The sequence below is a fragment of the Zingiber officinale genome, chromosome 5B (assembly GCF_018446385.1).
Source record: "Zingiber officinale cultivar Zhangliang chromosome 5B, Zo_v1.1, whole genome shotgun sequence".
In the NCBI taxonomy this organism is placed as follows: Eukaryota; Viridiplantae; Streptophyta; class Magnoliopsida; order Zingiberales; family Zingiberaceae; genus Zingiber; species Zingiber officinale.
In genome coordinates, this window is record NC_055995.1 from 94938360 (window position 1) to 94958619 (window position 20260).

The 20260-nt window shown below is 39.1% G+C and overlaps 2 protein-coding genes across 3 annotated transcripts; both read right to left on the bottom strand.

Moving 5' to 3' along the window:
- Nucleotides 1-730: 730 nt before the first annotated feature.
- Nucleotides 731-11439, bottom strand: LOC121985056. Of its 2 annotated transcripts, none has more exons than XM_042538308.1 (3): nt 11132-11439; nt 1966-2107; nt 731-1043 (listed from the first exon to the last, which is right to left on the bottom strand). In XM_042538308.1, the coding sequence occupies exons 1-3, from the start codon at nt 11434-11436 to the stop codon at nt 957-959; spliced, it is 534 nt and encodes a 177-aa protein (XP_042394242.1). In that variant the 5' UTR covers nt 11437-11439; the 3' UTR covers nt 731-956. The 2 variants fall into 2 exon arrangements, with proteins under 2 accessions (XP_042394242.1, XP_042394243.1); XM_042538309.1 differs by having other exon boundaries at nt 731-1255.
- Nucleotides 11440-11624: 185 nt separating this feature from the next.
- Nucleotides 11625-16184, bottom strand: LOC121985058 (transcription elongation factor TFIIS-like). The gene is made up of 2 exons (XM_042538310.1): nt 15818-16184; nt 11625-12865 (listed from the first exon to the last, which is right to left on the bottom strand). Exons 1-2 carry the CDS (start codon nt 15974-15976, stop codon nt 11855-11857), a joined length of 1170 nt encoding a protein of 389 aa, XP_042394244.1. The 5' UTR covers nt 15977-16184; the 3' UTR covers nt 11625-11854.
- Between the last annotated feature and the right edge of the window lie 4076 nt (nt 16185-20260).

Genomic DNA, 20260 nt, shown 5'->3' on the forward strand with positions numbered 1-20260 from the left:
CACTCCGACGGAGGGGTCGGGGAGGGGGCGGCGACGAGGAGGCGACGAAGGATGTGATGGGAAGGGAAGAAGGGTAATAATAAAAACGAGATTTTATTAAATCAAGGAAGCCTAGCCTAGTATGGTAAAATATTAAATCAAGGGTAATAATAAAAACGAGATTTTATTTGGTAAAATATTAAATCAAGGGTAATAATAAAAACGTTTCATTCCAGGGTATGTGGTAAAATCACTATTAATAATATAATATTATCATTATTAAATCAAGGATAATATGATAAAATATTATATTAGGTTATGTACTAAAACCTTCAAACAAACAAGATTTTACTAGATTACCTAAATTGAACCAAACAACCAATGATTATATTTCATTCCCTATATCCTTGGTTATGTGATTACTTGGTAATCACATAACTAAGGTAATATACCATAACTTAAACCAAAAGCACCCTAAATGCTTTTTGCTCTTTTAAAAAAATTATTTTAAGTACTTGTAGCATCATATTGATTATTAAAATCCATCAATGTGTTTTTTTTTAAAAAAAAAACTACTCAAATTTTAAGGGAATTTTATAAAGGATTTTTAAAAGTATTTACGAATCCAATTATGATTTTAAAATTATAATACGATACGCATTCTGGAAGGGGAAACATCTAATCTCAGGTACTAAATATAGGTGCAAAGGAAGTAAACTAAAGTGGAGAGGAAGAACTTGTAACGAGGTCATAAGGCAACATAATTACTAGTTCGATAGATGAAACGCTGAAATTGAAATAACATACAGGGGAATTTACAATGAAAATGAGTTACTCGAGACACTTATGAAGTCGAAACAGAAGAAATTGATGGCGGTTTCAGGTGGAAGATTTCCCTCAAGTTTATTCCATCTCCTCTTTGCTTCATGTTGATCATCCTCATTGTAGTTCAAATAGCACAAAAAGATTACAAAAACTTACCTTCCACTCTTTCTGTGTCCAAATGTATCTTCAATTCCACTGCTCACCTTTTTTCTTCTTTCAGCTATCATGTCTGAATATGCCTGACACGAAGTAATTTTGTTAACGACCTCCAGAGCCAGCAACAAACCACTGAAGATTCTTTGACTTCTAAATATAAGGAGTAACAAGATTTCTAAACTTCGACTCTCATATCAATTAACCAGTATTCTAATAGCCAACTGATGAAACATGTTGATTCAACTTCGACTCTTGTGCAGATTCAGTGGTGATCCATTTCACTTAACCAGTAGGTCTATGACTCGCATCAATAACATCCAACAAAAAAATGTATGATTAGCCACTAGAATAAGTAATGACTTCAACAATGAATGGAAGAATGAAGTCACAAGTAAAAAAAGAATGATTAAATAATAAACATATACTTTCAAAAGAATATCAGCTTATACAAGTTCCATTTTTAGTCAAACAACACAATTTCAGGTTATAGGAAACTTCGGTGCAGATCACAACTCGAAGCAACTATCTAACTGATGTTTAGGAGGTAATAGTACAGCATAAGTAGGTAAATTTAATGGAAATTTAGATAGTTGAACGATTGCATCAAGAGGCATCAAAATACATAATTTCAATGTGATACAAGGAGGTTAAACAGATTCAGAGGTTCTTTTAGAACATTTCTCTGTTGGTTGCTTAGCGTATTGACTAATGTCTTGTAGAATGAACACTTATAATGTTGAATTACTAAAAATACAGGAAAGTTACTGCTGGGCATATTTCAGTCTAGATATAGCAAACTCCTATAGTGGATTATGGACTAATGATTCATGTAGCAAACAACAAGTTTAACCTGAGACAAATCCAGTTGGCCAAAGGTAATGGTTATTTCAACGAATTTCAAATGGAAAAGAATTTGCTCAGCCAGTTCTAAAGTAACTTAGATACCTTCAAATAGAATTTATTGATAAATAAATAAATAAATGAGCAAAAAGTCTGAGTTAAAACCTTAGGGTATGAATAAAGGAATATGTACCACCATCCACATATTAGTAAGGTTACTCCACCACTTATTGTTGCTGAATGGAGAATAACCCAGCTAGATGCAATAACTGCAATCCCAGCAAGCAATATGGTCCACGGCTGGCACCTATTAATAGATGAGTATTCAATAAAGTTATTGTACTGCATTAATACGCTTAACAATTTGCAGAAGAAAGCCTCAATTTGTTAACATTACTAACACAATTTATCCTTCCCATTGTAACTTAATCATTTAATATGTACGTTGGTGCCCTATGGGAGAACACATTATATTCATTTCATATATAAACACTCGTGAATCTAATATAAAAAAAGAATAGTTCGGTGCACAAAACTCCAGCCAATGTTGGGTCTAGGAAAGGGTCAAATCACATTAGGTTTATTATACACAACCTTATCTTGCATTGCAAAAGGTTGTTTCCACGTCTCGAATCCATGACCACAAGGTTTGCTCTAAGGATATACTATATTAACAAAGCCTAATCCATAGATTTCAGTAAATGCTTATATAACTCATTGAAACCTATTTTTTTTCTCTACAAAAGGAAAAATATGTGAAACACCACTTTGCATGTTATCTTTGTTATATTATCATCTGGAGCGCACAACCATGGGATGTTGGGCTTCTGGGTCGCCCACCGCGAGTACTTCCCGATTTACCCTAGTGGCCGGTGGGAAACTTCCGTGGGGCCGACCAAGTTCATTGTTATCTGGTTTATCATTTTTTTTTTTGTTATATTATCATCATGACATTTAATCGACTATTGTAATTTGAAAGTGAATTTGTTGTACAATTGCCAATTTCAACCCATACTAGGTTTCAGTGAGGGAAATAATTGCTCGTGAAGAAAAAGTTGAACAGATGGACTCTCCTTAGCACCCATGCTAGTAGAAGCCTTTATGGGGTATGGCACCTAGAAAATTTCTTAAAGGGAAGTAACTATAAATAAAGCTAAATTTATTCATCTTAAATGGCCATTTGGACAAATTAAGTACTTGACTAACCTTTTCATGCACAATTGAACATCAGTACATCACTTCATTTTTTCCATCAAGATGGAGTTAGACGATTACCATCAATATGTGACTTTCCAAAGTATTCTAGATTTCTACATGAGAGGTTCCAGGGTGACATTATGTCTCAGGAAAGTACTTTAAAGATGCAGCACTATCCTGATGCAGATGCTGAACTACCTCAGCAATCAGCAACCTCAAGGTTCCTTCTAGTGAATCAATAATCTGCCTCAAAGATCAGAGATTTCCAATCTTACAATCGAAAAATCTCACTGCTGATGAAGTCTCATTATCAACGAACTAATGCACCAGAAAGTCAGCAATCTCATTATCAATGTACTTGTGCACCTTCTTGATGCCTTAGAGGTCTGCCTCAAAGATCTTCTCAGCACTACTCTTGACCCAAACCATTACACATGTAGTGTTATGCGCAAATTGTTGATATTTTTGCCACTTTCAGTATAGAAGAAGAATTAAATAAAGAGATTGTTCTTATGTATAAATTCTGGGTATCTTTGCTACTTTCAGATTAGAGGAATATTAAATAAAGAGATTATTCTCTTAGGTGGTTACCTATCTTGCAATACGCAGTCTTACTATTGATGAAGTTTCCTCGTTGACGAAGGTACTAATCCACCTCATGGTCAACAATCTCAACATTCTTCTCGATGCCTTAGAGGTCTGCCTCAAAGATCTCCTCAGCACTATTATTCATGTAGTTTTATGCAGTCTTACTATTGATGAAGTTTCCTTGTCAATGAAGGTACTAATCCACCTCATGGTCAACAATCTCAACATTCTTCTTGATGCCTTAGAGGTCTGCCTCAAAGATCTCCTCAGCACTATTACTCATGTAGTTTTATGAATAGGATTTGAAAATCTTTGCTTATTTAAGTTTAGGAGTGTTCAATTAAGAGATAATTCTGATGTGCAAACTTTGGATATCATTGCTACTTTCAATTTAGGAAGAGTGTTGAAGAAAGAGATTATCCCATTAATCTATTATTTGATTCTCCTTGACACCTTCCCGATTATGACTATATCTTACTATCCTACCTCTTAAAGCACATAAGGAAGTTCAATCCAACCAAAAAATCCCAAGGCATTTAGATTGGAAAACTGTTTTGAGTATTTAAGCATGCTTAATAAGTCTCACTTAACAATGTGAGACTAAGAAATCAAATTTCACCATCTCCTTCTCACTTCCTACTCCTTTTAATATATATTGTAGCATGCCCCTTTAATACCAACATCCCTAAAGATGAACAAATGACTTTGATGACATGTTTAAGACGAAGAGGGTACCAGAGCACAATCCAATACAAAATGAGGGCTGCACTTAGGTTAGAGAACTTTTGGTATTCAAGCATGCTTAATAACTCTTAATATTGTGCAAATAAGTCTTTCTTTCTCACTTCCTGCTCTCTTTAACATGCATTTTATGTTGGATATTTTAAATAAATGAAATGACTTGAAGGAAAAGTCACGACTTTTGGCCATTTCAATATTATGATGTGCTTGATTGTCTATAAAGAGACCAAGTTGGATGAAAAAGAAGACACACATTCTTGCTCTCCTTTCCTTTGTTTTTTGAATTGTCTTACTCAGTGCAAAGTTTAGGTAATTAGCTTCATCTAATCCTATAGGATATTTGGTCTTTGTGTTACACAATTTATAGACCAAATAAAGCCTTAAAGGACAGTGTTTGAAACATGATTTGGAGTTCAAGACATTTGTTCTTTCCTTTTAAAGCAATCAAGTTTGGTCTTGTTTTTTAGCACTAGCCTCATATTACACCAACAATCTTAAGGTTTTATACTACCATCCAAAATGGCTAGTGCTGTGAAAGACCTAACATCTAGAATAGTTAAGCTTGATAGGTTTGATGGCGACAACTTCATCCGTTGGAAGAAAAGGGTTCATTTCCTCTTGGTGGCCCTAAAGGTGGTTTATGCGTTTAACACCCCAAAGCCAACGCATGAAGGAGAGGAGGAGGAGGAGACATTGGACGAGCTCCGTGCAAAACAGAAGTTGGAGACGGACGACGAAATCTGTAGAGGTTAGATCCTCAATGCCATGGGGAACAACCTGTTTGACATCTACTATACAGTAAGAACCACCAAGGAACTGTAGGAAAAACTTGAGGCAAGATACATGAGAAAAGACTCCACAAGAAATTTTCTGTGTCAACATTCTTCAATTATAAAATGATGGACAATAGGCCCATCATGCAACAATTCACTGAATTGGAAAGAATGTTAAACCATTTTTCTCAACACAATTTGGTTATAGATGAGACAATAATTATTAGTGCTTTGATTGATAAACTTTCCCCCTCTTGGAAAGACTTCAAGAGAGATTTCAAGCATAAAAAGGAAGAGATCTCACTTAAAAGTCTAGCCAACTCTCTTCCTATTGAAGAAGAATTGAGAAAGTGGGAAACCCCTCAATTGAAGGAGGATAACAAAGGCAAGGAGCCAACCACCAAGGTGAATGCCATAGAAGAAAGCCAAAACAACAAATTCAAGAAGAAGGCTTTTTATGGCAAGAAAAATGGCAAAATCAAGAAAAAGAAAGGCAAGTACTATCATTGCAAGGAGGGACACTACAAGTATGAGTGTCGTCTTCTCAAGAAAAATGAAAATGCTCCAAACTTCCACAACAAAGGCAATGATGAGAAGGCACTTGTAGCCATGATCACTGAAATCAATATGGTTGATGAAGAATTCACCAGATGGGTTGACTCGGGCGCTACTCGACACATACAAGAATAAGGGCTTCTTCAAGTCCTTGAAGGAAATTGAAAATCCAAACTCCGTTGTTGACATAGGGAACTCCTTAACAATACCCATCAAGGGCATAGGGGAGATGGATCTAAAATTTACTTCAGAAAAAGTTGTAACTTTAACCAATGTGTTGTTTGTTCCCGAAGTTAGGAAAAATCTTGTATCGGGTAGTCTTTTGAACAAGTTTGGGTTCAAACTATTTTTTGAGACTGATAAGTTTGTGCTTTCCAAGGGTGGGATGTGTTGGGCAGGGTTATCTTTATAATGACATGTTTAAGCTAAATGGCCTATCAATAAGAATGCATCCTTTGTTTACTTGACTGAGTCTTCAACTATGTTATGACATTCTAGATTAGGTCATGTTCATTACAAAAGAATCTATAACATGATTAAATTAGATCTTTTGCCTAAATGTGCACAAAATGATGATGGAAAATGCAACATTTGTATGCTTAATAAAATAACCAAAATACCTTTTCCACAAATTGAAAGGAAACCCAATAACTTGGAATTAGTGCATAGTGATTTATGTGATTTGCATGCAACTCCAACTTTAGGAAGAAACAAATATTTTGTAACATTTATAAATGATTGCACAAAATTTTGTTATGTTTATTTGTTACACTTTAAAGATCAAGCCTTGCAAATGTTCAAGTCTTATAAACAAGAAGTTGAACTTGCAAGTGACACCTCTATAAAAAGTCTAAGGACTGATAGAGGTGAAGAATATTATGATAAAGATTTCTTTGAGTCAGTATCAAAAATGAGTTGACTGCACCTTATACACCACAATAAAATGATGTGGCTAAAAGAAAAAATCGGGTGTTAATGGAAATGGTTAATTCCATGATGACTAATACAAGTCTTAGTCAAGGATTTTGGAGTGAAGTTGTACTTACGACTTGTTATATACTCAATAGAGTAACAAATAAAAGAAGTTCAATAACCCTTTATAAACTTTGGCACAAAAGGAAGCCCAACCTCAAACACTTAAGAGTGTGGGGCTGTAGAGTCATTGTGAGGTTTCCTGAACCCAAAAGAAAAAATTAGGAGAAAGAGATGTAGAGTGCATCTTTATAGGCTATGCACAAAATAGCAAAGCCTATAGGTTCATGGTAATTGAACATAATGATTCTATAGGAATCAACACAATCATAGAATCAAGAGATGTAATCTTTGATGAACAAAGATTTAGTTCCATTTCCACGAACATAAACAATGACTTGATAAATGATAATGTTGCTAACTCAAATGACTAAAATGAGGTCTTTGAGCTAAGAAAGAAGCAAAAGGGCAAAGAAGGCCAAATCATTTGGTTCAGATTTTGTTATTTATCTTGTTGAAGGTACAAGAAATGAACATATGATGATCCTAACAAAATAACCTTCTGTTTTAATACAGAAGATGATCCTACAACATATGATGAAGTTATGAAATCACAAGATGTATCATTTTGGAAAGAGACAATTAATGATGAAATAGACTCAATATTGTCAAACAATACTCGGGTTCTAGTGAATTTGCCTCCCGGTTCCAAGCCAGTGGCTTGTAAATGAATTTTCAAAATGAAATTAAAAGTCAACGTAACAAATTGGTAGTCAAAGGTTATACCCAAAAACATGCACTTGATTATTTTGATACATACTCACTAGTTGTAAGGATAACTACCATAAGGGTACTACTTGTAATTGCCTCAATCCAAAAATAGGTAATCCACCAAATGGATGTTAAAATTGCATTTTTGAATGATGAGTTTGATGAAGAGGTGTATATAAAAAACCGGAAGGGTTTGTGGCACCTAGACAAGAGCACAAAGTGTGTAAACTTGTGAAGTCATTGTATGGACTAAAACAAGCTCCAAAGCAATGACATAAAAAATTTGATCAAGTAATACTTGCTAGTGGATTCGAATCAATGAATCAGATAAATGTATATACATCAAATATTCAAATGACAAAGTGTCATAATATGTTTATATGTAGATGACATGTTAATCTTTGGTTCAGACTTAGAACAAGTCTTAGAAACCAAAAAGTTGTTATTAAGCAAGTTTGATATGAAAGATATGGGAGAAGCCGATGTCATCCTAGGCATAAAGATCAAAAGAGAACAAGGATCAATCCTACTCTTGCAGTCTCATTATATTGAGAAGGTTCTCAAAATGTTCAATCACTATGATTGTAAACCGGCTTTAACTCCCTTGGACCCTAAAATTGACCATGTCAAGAATGAGGGTTCGACAGTATCACATTTGGAATATTCACAAGTGATAGGAAGGTTGATGTATGTCATGACTTGTACACGTCTAGATATTGTTTATGCAGTAGGGGTGTTAAGTAGGTATCCAAGTAAACCCAGCAAACAACATTGGTTAGGTGTTACAAGAATTTTGAGATATCTCAAGAATACAATAAATTATAGTATAAGCTATAAGGAAGATCCTTCGGTATTTGAAGGATACTCAGATGCTAGTTGGATAACGAATACAGATGATCACTCTTCAACAAATGGTTGGATCTTTACTCTAGGTGGTGGAGTTGTTTCCTGGGCATGCAAGAAACAAACATTCATAACCGATTCTACCATGGTAGCTGAGCTGAGTTTGTAGCTTTAGCTGCAGATAGCAAGGAAGTCGAATGGCTAAGAAACTTGTTGTATGAGATACCAATGTGAACAAAGCCTATCTCTCCTATAACTATACATTGTGATAACACAAGTATGATTGCCAAGGCTTATAGTGAGGTATATAATGGCAAATCAAGACATATTGGAGTAAGACAGTATAGTTAAAGACTTGATAAAAAGTGGAGTCATAACCATACATTATGTTAAATCCAAAGAAAACTTAGCTGATCCTTAACAAAAGGATTAACTAGAGATATAGTAGAAAGAACCTCCATTGAGATGGGGTTGAAGTCCATGATATAAACCTTCAACAATGGAAACCTCAATTCAACGCTACTACATTGCGTAGTCTTGGATTCAATGTAGTGAAAAGTAAATTGGACAAAGGTTGAAACACTATATCAAAGATAAGTGTTTAAATTCTCGCTAGTAAAGTGAGGATGAACTTAATGATTCTTAACAAGTCGTAGAAAATGCCACAAATGGCGGAGGCATTTGAGAACTTACCTAGATGAATGTAGGATTTAATTATCCATTAAAGTTTTGGACTTAAAATTGACACATACATGAAAGGATTGTAGCATTACACAAAGTGTATGTTGTTTATAACAATTGGAAAGAAGTGAATCTGTGTGTGATGGTTCATCTCGTTTGTTACATAAACCTTTGGTTCAAAGCTTAGCTACCAAAATGGTTTACAAACTTATAAGAAACCATCACTAAGATAGTGGTTCAATCGAAAAAAATCATTATTGATGCATAAATTATCAAGATGTGTTTTGTAATCCACGAATAAAGTATTTTTAATTATTGAAAATGGCAGGGGATTGTTGGACATTTTAAATAAATGAAAAGACTTAGAAGGAAAATTCGTGACTTGAAGGAAAAGTTGAGACTTTTGGCCATTTCAATATCATGATGTGCTTGATTGTCTATAAAGAGACCAAGTTGGATGAAAAATAAGACACATTCTTGTTGGTGCGGGAAGTATCCGACGATCGAACCTGAGTTTTGATAATGACAAAGGATTCAAAGTTAAGGTTATTTGTGGTCTAACATGTTTGAATGAGTTTGCAGGAAAGTTCTAAGTATACTTAGGCAAAAGTCCTAGCTACGGTTAGGCAGGTGGAAAACCCTAGGGGGTGGTAACCCTAGGTCCTAGGGGGTGATAACTCTAGGCGGAAAGTCTTGGCGGGTCGAGAGCTTCGGACAAAACCCTAGGGGGTGGTAACCCTAGGTTGAAATCCTTGTGTCGCGAACCAGGTAGAAGACTGGACGGGTCGTGGAGCTGACGTCCAGCATGAAGACCGGAAGTTTCGGACGCTGAGCAAAAGTCCAGTTGGTCTGGAGGATCAACTGGCAACAGGTAAACTCTCCTGAGTGGAGTAGGTGAGGACGCGTTCCCCGGTGAGGGAACAGTAGGCGCCGGTTCGACCTAGGATTTCCGGATGGAAATCTGAAGTCAGAACCGGACAGTCTGGTGACTGACAAAATTACTTTCATTTGTCTTATTTTATTGTGCTAACTTTGTTTTGCAAGGTATACTTTGTTTGTAGACTAACATACCTTGCAGAACGTAAAATGAACAAGAAAGTCCCGGATGAACACTCCCGGGGCACCCTCCATGGAGCTTGGAGGCGCCTCGGGTCACGTGGTCGACAGCCCCTCAGTAAAGCACGAGGTCGCCCTCCATGGAGCTTGGGGGCGCCCTGGACGCTGGATGGAGGGCGCCCTCCATGGAGGTTGAGAGTGCCATGGATGCTGATGGAGGGTGCCCTCCATAAAGCTTGGAGGTGCCATCAGGAGGATAAGTAGCGATGAAGCAGGGCTTATCCATGCGCGGCTCATCCGAGGATTGGAGGCACCCTCAATGAGGTTGAGGGCACCCTCAACAGGCTATATATGTCTGGTTCGACCAGCAGCAAGTACAACAACTGAAAACGCAATCTTTCTTCCGTGTGCTGCTCAAAGGACAATCCAATAAAGCTACAACTCGACTCCAACGATTAGAAGCTTCAAGGACAATCTTTCTTCCTTATTTGTCAGTATAAGTTTTTCATTTATATTGTAGTTCAAATTGTAACTTCCGAATTGATAGTGATTGTCCGAAGTAAATGCTCAACGAGCGTGGACCTTGGAGTAGGAGTTGTCAGGCTCCGAACCAAGTAAAACCCTTGGCATTTGTATTTGTGTTTTATTATTCCGCTACGTATTACTCGATAGTTTTCCAAAACGAACGTGAAAGTCACGAGCGCTATTCACTTCCCCCCCCCCCCCCCAGCACTTTCGATCCTACAATTCTTGCTCTTCTTTCCTTTGTTTTCTGAATTGTCCTACTCTGTGTAAAGTTTAGACAATTAGCTTCATCTAATCCTATAGGATATTTGGTCTTTGTGTTGCACAATTTATAGATCAAATAAAACCTTAAGGATAGTGTTTGAAACACGATTTGGAGTTCAATAAATTGTTCTTTCCTTTTAAAGCATTCAAGATTGATCTTGTTTTTAGCACTAGCCTCTATTACACCAACAATTTAACACTACCGTCCTAGTTTTCCTGTTATACAATTCCCATTACTATCAAACCTAACGACTTTATCCCAATGTCTGATGAGGAGAAATAACAGACGGCTTGAAACAAACAATCATCGATCCCATCAATCATAGAACCAAAGGATAAGAAAAAAAAAAGAGAGAGAGGCTGACCACGAGGGTTTGGTGTCCCAAACGGAATCATACTCGAGCGAGAGGTAATTGAGGTAGCCATCCATGTCCTCCACGACGCCGTCCTCGTTGAAGAACTGAGACTCGTCAGACTTGTCGCCGTTAATGCTGGAGCGGAGGCGGCGGAAGCGCCGGCGAGGGCTGCGCGAGGAAGCAGATCTGGCAGGAAGAAGCAACGTATCGCGCTGGAGTAGGGAGGGTTCGGCATCCGAGAAAGATTTCGCCTGAACGGGTCGGCGGCAGCAAGGGAACAGATAAGAGACGGGGAGGGCAGTGAGCGCTTCCATGGCTTTTTTAGGAAACAATACCAAATTCCCCTATTTATTTTTTTTTCAAGGAAATGATTAATTTCATTTGACCCCATACCTTAATAAAATTATGCAGATACAGACCTATCTGTTTATTATTATCGTTTTACTCCAATTCCCTTAAAAATATATAGTTAAAGACTTTGAAATCAGAGATCCAAATAATCTGATTAAATCAGTAAAATACTTGAAATAATTGCAGCTACAAGAGAAGTACAATATGACTTACACAAGATTCCATGGAAAATAATACAAATCAAACTGAAGGTACTATTACACTAAACCATCTGGAGGTGAATGCTGACCAGTTCTGGAAGAAATAAAGGAGATAGAAACCTAGAATCATGAGGTGAGATCTTCAGAAATATGTTGGATAGTTATTCGGCTGCAGTTACACTCAACAGAACTTCCAGTGGTTGTTACAGTTGACACAGGTAACGAATGTCGTCATTGGTTCGTCGGCGCTCCGAGTTTGCAGTTGATAGTATGTGCACTTCCGCTGCCCACACCGACCGCATTTGAACTGATCAGTGGTAGCCTTTGGAGCCCCACCCCTCTCGCAGTCAAATAAGGCCTTCTCTTTGATTTGCTCATTTGCAAGTTTCCGCTTGTCGCTGGCCATCTGATCGGGAGTCATAGCCACTAGTCTCTCAGGCTTCACCTCTCCAAGGAGAACTTTCCTTCGAAGATCAGTGTTGTTGCCATCCTTCAAGTTGAACATTATGGACCTATATTTAAGCTTCTGAGAACCAGTGGATCTACCAAGTTTTTCAAACATCATTGACTCCACCGTGACAGCAACTCTGATGGGATCACAGGCATCCACTTCGTCCAGGATGTTTCTCACTTCTTCCCTATCATCTTGACCGGTCTCTTGCGGAACTTTAGAGAAAGCTTCAGCTAGAAGTTCCCGGATTTTGTCACGCGTAGGATCATTACATTTAACCATGGTTGTCAGCTTCGGTGGATGAGCTGAAGAAGCAGGAGATGGCCTCTTGGTTGTGGAAGCTTGATTTTCTCCCTTGGAGATTCTTTCCGTGTTGTTGGCGCTAGTGTGAAGCCCAGATTTATTGCTTCTATTATTCTCAATCATGTTTCTTTCTGAATGGGAAATCTCAGTTTTAAACCCCAGGTCAGCATCTTTCTTATTCAATTTGGGGCTTTCTGAAGTTGGATTTCTGCGATCTATGGTAACTGACCCAGCTTTGGGTGCCTTGTCAATCTTGATAGTTTCTTTTCTCTCTGGTTTGGAATTTTTTGTTGAGATTTTATTCTCCAAACTGCCATTTTTCTTCGAATTTGATGTCTCCTGAATGACAATATTCTTCCAATATTCTAAGAGGGCAGAAGCCTCAACTTGTATCTTTGAATGATGATGTTTGGTCAGATAGCGAAGGCGTTTGCCTACCTGAAGGAAGGAAAGGATGAATAAGTTCCTACTTAAGAGAATTGGATAATTCTGTTATAGATCCTAACATCCCTATATTTGGAAATTGTCGAATCACTTGATTCGGTTCAAAATAACTAGCAGATGGCATAACTCTAAGAGATGTTATTTTTACTCCCATGATCAATAGATAAATAATTCTCAAAATTACCTTCATTATTCATTAGGGAATGAGCTATTCTTATGATTTTCACAAGAGAAAATTGTATCTAAAAAAAATCCTATTTTTCACCCAGCAAAACAGAAAGGATTCTATTTACAATAGGCTTAAAGAGGACATGGCAAAGAAAATACACAAGGAAATAGATTGTAAGAATGCCAAGATACTTGGATTTGAGCTAAATCTTCCTGAATTAGCATTATGATGGATGCAAGTTCATATTCTCATAAATGAATCAATCTAAGATATTGTAACCACGATGTATGGAGCTCAAACTACTGACGTATTAACAAGCAAGGAGCTGTTTCCCAAATTACATATTCGTAGCATATGCACTTAAAACATTCAGTTAAATAAGATAATAAAGAAAAGGAGAAGACATGAAGGAATTTACTTAAATTATGTTAACATTTTAGGGCTCAAGTCTAAGAAACCTTTGATACAAGATGAACTCACTAAATAGCTGCAGCCTTAATAGAGCTCAATGGAAGAATAAGATTCATGTAGCCAATCCCGAATAGTTGGGATACAGAGCTTGATGACAATAGTGACTAGATGCATTCACCAATCATGTTCAAAATACTCAATTCATATTCTCTGTAGATGATTTTGAGGTAATTGATGAGAGTGAAAATTGAATAAACATGATAAATATCACCAAGAACCAAATTTTCAGAGCTCATGCAACAACAAAATTGAACTATCAAAAACTCAAATACTATTACGAAGAAGATAATTAACATGGAAGGATTGGAGCCACTTTTAAAGACTTCAACCCAAATTAAATTTAACTAAATATTCTAGAAAAGAAATATTCCTATAATAATCAATTACACTTGAAATAATTCAACAATTTCTCTAGACAAAGCAATTACCAAATCAAAAACTATGTTAGTTAACTTATTCTCAATCTACCAAAATTAAAGTTTCGAAAATTTAAAACTTTCAAGCATATAATTCCTCATTTTTCATTACAAGAAGCTTGAATTGTTGAAACAAAAAATTTTGTGTGGAACTAAAGTTGAACACAAATTTTTCATTTCCAACAAAAGATGTGTGGAAGTAAAAAAAAGACTACTAGTTTAAAGAAATGTAAAATAGTAGAAATCTGAGGTTGAGAATTGCCTTTCATTTGTAATCCACTTGCAACTTCAACAAGATCACTTTGGAAACTTTGGAGTCTAAATTTTTTTATAAAAATTGGACAATGTTGGCAAATGCCATAATTTGTTAGACAGTTGAAGTAGTTACAAGAATTAAAAATATCAAGAGGGTCCAACATTATAACCTCCCTAAAGAAAATTATAAGGGAAGCATACTTTCAAAAAGCAAAGAGTATTATTGATGGAAGATTCAAGAGATTAGGTCCATATGGATATATATAAAATTTTATTCATGAAGAAACATAGGTTGGTACAGTCAGATTCCTGACAACTCGTATCCTATTTCAATAGAAGTTAACAGCGATAAAGTGCCAATCAGGTTGGACTTAAACCAGTATCAAAATCAAGATTTAACACCTTGTTTTATTTAGCGTAAATAGAAGTGATTTAGAAATTGATTTTACATAAAGTTTAATATGAAGATAATCTTCACGTAGTCCACCACAAGCAGTCAGGAAGTAAGATTGGTAGCTTGTTTTTGTTTGCATATATAATGTTGATTCTACTTGGTTAGCTACACATCAAAGCTTCATAGAATTATGTGAACCATGTTATATTAAATCCATATGGTAAGAACTCCCCATGTAAAGTAAACATTGGAGGAAACCACTAATGAGAGTTGAGAACATTGTTGGAATTGAACATACTTATGATACTTCAAAAGTCTTCATCTACCTGCTCATACCTTTGTCAATTACTAACACTTGAACTGACACATCAAATGGACACCCTTGTTATTGCTCGAGTATAAATTTTAAAAATAGCATGTCAAACACATGGATCTACAACAATGTAGAATACTCCAATACGAGTAACATAGGGACATGCAATTTCCATACCTTATCTTTTTGATTTTTCAAGCTCTGCAATATCAAGACCACTTTTATTCCAGTAAAATGCTCTTTAACCCATTTAGCACCATCGTCGGAATTGAATGTGATAAAAGCTCTTACCTTATGCAATCCGTGCATGCCATATCTCTCAAAATCATTGGAAAATTGGTAAAGTCAGTTGCACTTTGCCTCCTTGATAGCAATTTTGTCAAATATATCTTTATGGTAGCTCTGCTGTATGTGATATTGCAGCTTGCTTTTATATATGGCAAGACAATTTTTTTTTAATTTAATTTGAATATTTGTAAGATTATAATATTAGTTTATCATCAAGAAATTTAAGGTCAAAATCAAACAAAAACAGGGCATGGTTTCTGGCCTTGCCCTGAAATTGGAAAGATTTGAACACTTTTGTACTCGTGAAAATAAACTGCAACAGAAAAAAATACGGAAATTCAGTAATAGCGATATATTTTCCGTGGCACCATGGATGAAAAGACAAACAGTTTGCAAACACAGTGGACAAAAAGCAAGCATCTTTTAACATTGATTAGAGAATGCTATACAAACAATAAACAATTCTAATCAATGAGGTGAAAATTTTAAGAAAATAAATCAGAAGGAAAAAAAACTGCACTCGGATTCAAAAATTCTCCAGACAACATTAAAATTGATAATCGAAATATAACTTTGTGGGAACAGCGTGAAGTAATCGATCCACACGCAATGAAAACGGACGAAGAGAAGAAAAAAATACCTGAGTTTCCACCAGATCTTGCATCGTGACGGGGATCCTCCTCAGCTGCTTCAGCGCGTCGACGCACCGATCCACCTCAGTCGACCCACTTCCAGCCTCCGCCGCCACGTCGGCCGCCTTCTTCGCGACCTCGAAGGTCTCGAGTAGCTCTTTCTCCATCGGATCCAACGACGAAGGCGAAACCTCTGCACACAATTTCCCTATGCCGGTGGAAGGAGACGAACCTAGAGGTCATCCAAACGCATGTAAAGATGGTGGATCGACGGATCGAGCCGAGATCCCAACAAATCGCTGCGGCGGTCGCCGCTGCTCGATGGGTTTGGGCGAGATTTTGGGAGCAGGAAGAAAAGGAAACCCAAAGGCCTACGTCTCCGACGAGATAAAGTATAGCGGAGAGAGAAGCGACGGTCCAATGGCTTCCACGTCTTTCTTTGATTGAAAATCGCGCGGTGGAAATTTGGTAGGCGATGACCTCAAGAGAGGTAACTTACACCTAACTGGGTACACTAAATACTCGCGGCCCAGTGGGCCGATAGGAATACCGAACATATTTTTTAAAAAAAAACTAATATTAGAATCGTGAAAAAAAAAACATATTATCAAACAACACTCCATTCTTCATCGGTCAGAAACAGCTGCTTAATTGTAATTGATACCGTACATAATACTGTAGAGTCCGATGAAATCAAGTAGTCAGTTAAGAAGACGTGATAGTCTGAAATCAAGAGAGCATGACAGTCAAAAGTCAAGGAAACGTGTCAGTCAAAAGTCAAGGGGACGTGACAGTCCACAATTAGAGAAAGAAAAGGTAGGATCGTCTGACGACATCAGCGACATGGTTCCCGGTTGGGTTCTCACAGACCAAGACCCTAGATCTGAGACATCCAGATCTGAGACATGATGGGCAGTCGAGGTGATGTCTGACCTGCTCCGACTGGTCGGGTTTCCACAGCTCGGTTATATCCAGGCATGGTCCTCTTAGTAGGCCAACTCCCGACCATCCTGAGCTTTCCCTAGACATACCCGGTCGCGACAGAGGGTGCTATACGACAACAAGGTCAGGGAATCGTAACCTCCTATCAGAGAATAACTGATGTATGTTAAGGAATATTCCAATGGTTTGCAGTTATCTGCGAATGGAACCTTCTTCCAGTTCACGAAAGGGTACCACGCGTCCTCCATCACCAGACAGGTCAAGTACGCTCTCTCGCACATTCGCACTTATCTTCTACTTTTCTTTCTCCTTTGTACACTGTTCTTCTGGGAAAAAAATACCTGACTTGAGCATTAGAGGGCCTGCTCCAAGGACTTTTTCCCTGATTTCTGACCTCTAACATTCCATGTGTTTGTCTGAGTGTGCGCATAGCTCAAGTACCATTAGCTCAATCACTATTGTCCATCAGCACCACGTGCAGGTCCGTTCTTGTGGGCACATACGAGAAGGGTGTCCCAGTCGCCTCTCTGTCAACACCAGCAACATCTCATCCGACCTTCATCTGACTCAGATTCCAGACAAGATCAATTTGTCGATGTTTGTGGGAACTTCCTTCACCTGTTCTGGAGCATGAAGATGGAGGACACCGGACGAATCAACGTGACCATGACGGCAGGGGAATACGAACTGTTCAAGGAGGCCAAGAGGCGGGCGGCATCCAAAAAACAGACCACTACTTCACGACCGTAAAGATGCCCGCAATCTCCAAGGACCCGACTCACGCTTCTGATAGAAGATCTAAGAGGAAACAACCGGAGGAGTTCTCCCCGGCCTTCTATCGGGAACCTAGCTCGGACAATTACCACAAGGCCCTGGACTGTTACAATAAGAAAGAGCAACCGCAGGCCTCTATGGTAGAAAGCTCCCCACCCAGGGACTCAAAGAAAGGAAAAGTCATAGTCCTTAGGGAGGAGCCCTAAGGGGAGTCGGAGGAGCAAGTGCCCTTCTCTCTAAGGGTACTCGAGGAAAAGCTACCGAAGGGGTACAAGCCCCCAGCTATCAGGGAGTATGATGGTAGCAAGGATCCGGAAGATCATCTCCGAAAGCTTCGGAGCGCTGCGCTGTTGCACCAATACAGTGACGCCATTAAGTGTCGAGTGTTCTTGAACACTCTGTCTAGCTCGGCCCGGAAATAGTTTAATGGATTGCCGAATGAGTCTATCACCTGCTTTCATGACTTCAAGACTGTTTTCCTGCGCCACTTCGCCAGCAGCAGGAAGTACAAGAAGACATACCACTATCTCTTCGCCCTCAAGTAAGGGTCTGCCGAGCCCTTGAGAAGCTATATCAAATGCTTCAACTAGGTGGCCCAGGACGTCTCGTCCGCTACTTCTGAAATATTGATGAGCGTCTTCTCCCATAGATTGGTAGAAGGGGAGTTCTTTCGAGACCTCATCCGAGAGCCCGTGAAGAACTTCGATAAGATGTTAGGGAAGGTCATTAGTTACATCAATGTAGAAGAAGCTTAGGCGGCTTGACGGAAGGCGGACAAGGCGCCTGCTCTCGCCAACAAATCAGAGAAAAGGTCACCCCAACCACCAGCTCAGCCTCTTCCACACGCTCAGGATGCTCGACCACCATTCCCTCCTGGTCAGGATTCTAGGGCGGCCCAACGTGTGGCAGTTGCCCAAGCCCCAAGGCTTGGTTAGTGGGGGCCGTGTTATTGCACTTAACATAGGTCTCATACCCATGCCACAAATGATTGGTTTTTGTTCCCCCGTGACTCCCACGCGCACAGCTGAGTTGGGACTGCCTCCACCTGAGATCACGCCCAAGATTTAGAGGTTGCTGGCCAGCCAACACCCTGTGGCAGGTCAGTCTGGTAGACCCCTGCCTGACAATGCAGGACACGGAAGTCAGCAGCCCGATCACAACCAGGAGCCAGGAGAAGCTCGGGAATAGGAGAATAGGGGAAACACGGTCATTCGAGAGATTGGCATGATCTCCGGAGGACCCACAGATGGAGATTTTGCTAGGGCTCAGAAATCTCATGAGCGCCTCCTAGAGATACACGTTGTAGGATGCAGCCGAGAACAGGCCGTCGAGCCATCATCAGCTTTGGGCCGCAAGACTTGGGGGGTTGGAGCTTCCTCATGATGATGCTTTAATAATTAAAGTCATCATAGCCAACAGTCGCGTGGCCAGGATTTTCGCTGATACCGGAAGCTCTGTCAATGTGTTATTCAAGAGTGCATTTGAAGGCATGCAGATCCACGCTAGTGAGCTCCAACCTGTGACCACTTCATTATACGGCTTTACCGGCAATGAAGTAAGACTCATGGGCCAGATCAAGCTAGCTATATCTTTGGGTAGCGAGCCCCTGGTGAGGACGTGGAGGAGCACTTTTATAGTGGTGGATTCGTCGTCCTCGTACAACGTCATCTTAGGGAGACCATCACTGCATGAGTTTCGGGTAGCAATCTCCACTTTCCACCAGAAGATCAAGTTTCCTATGGGAGACCAGGTCGGGAAAGTCAGAGGTGAGCAATTGGTCTTTCGCAAGTGTTACATCAACATGGTGAAGGTGGAGGCCCGCAAGGCTCAGAGAACCCAGGATGGCAGTATCCACATCATCCAAGAGGAGCCTCTGCCTATAGCAGAGGAGCTCATCTCTTGGGAGGAGGTCTAGCTCTATCCCGAGCGTCCGAAAAGCCTCACCAGCATATCGAGCGGCCTACCTATCGAGATCAAGACAGACCTGGTTCAATGCTTTATACGCAATAGGGACGTCTTCGCTTGGTCCCTCGAAGAGCTACTTGGAGTCAGACCCGAGGTGGTTGAGAACAAACTACATCTTCTGCCCGATTCCTGGCCGGTCAAGTAGAAGAAGCGAAACTTCTCGGCCGAGCAAAATAAGATCATCCGAGCTGAGGTGGACCAGCTCTTGAAAGTAGGACACATTAGAGAAGTGCAATTCCCGCCCTGGCTCTCTAATGCGGTCCTGATATCTAAACCCAACAATAAGTGGAGAGTCTGCATCGACTTCCGAGACCTCAATCGTGCTAGCCCCAAGGATTGCTACCCACTACCAAGGATTGATCAGATGATAGACTCAACCTCGAGCTGTGAAAGGATTTGCATGCTCGACACTTACCAAGGGTACCATCAAATCCCTTTAGCATGAGAAGATTAGGAGAAGGTCAGCTTCATCATGACAGATGGTATTTTCTGTTACACCGTCATGTCTTTTGAATTACAAAATGCAGGAGCTACCTACCAAAAGATGATGGATAAGATCTTCCGGGAGCAGATAAGGCAGAATGTGGAGGTCTATGTGAATGACATCCTCATCAAATCCACTCTGGCCATAAATTTGATTATTGACATAAAAGAAACTTGCGGCACACTACGACAATATGGGCTGAAGTTAAATCCATTGAAGTGTTTGTTTAGAGATGGGGGGATTCTTGGGATACCTCGTTATCGAGCGGGAAATTGAAGCTAATCCG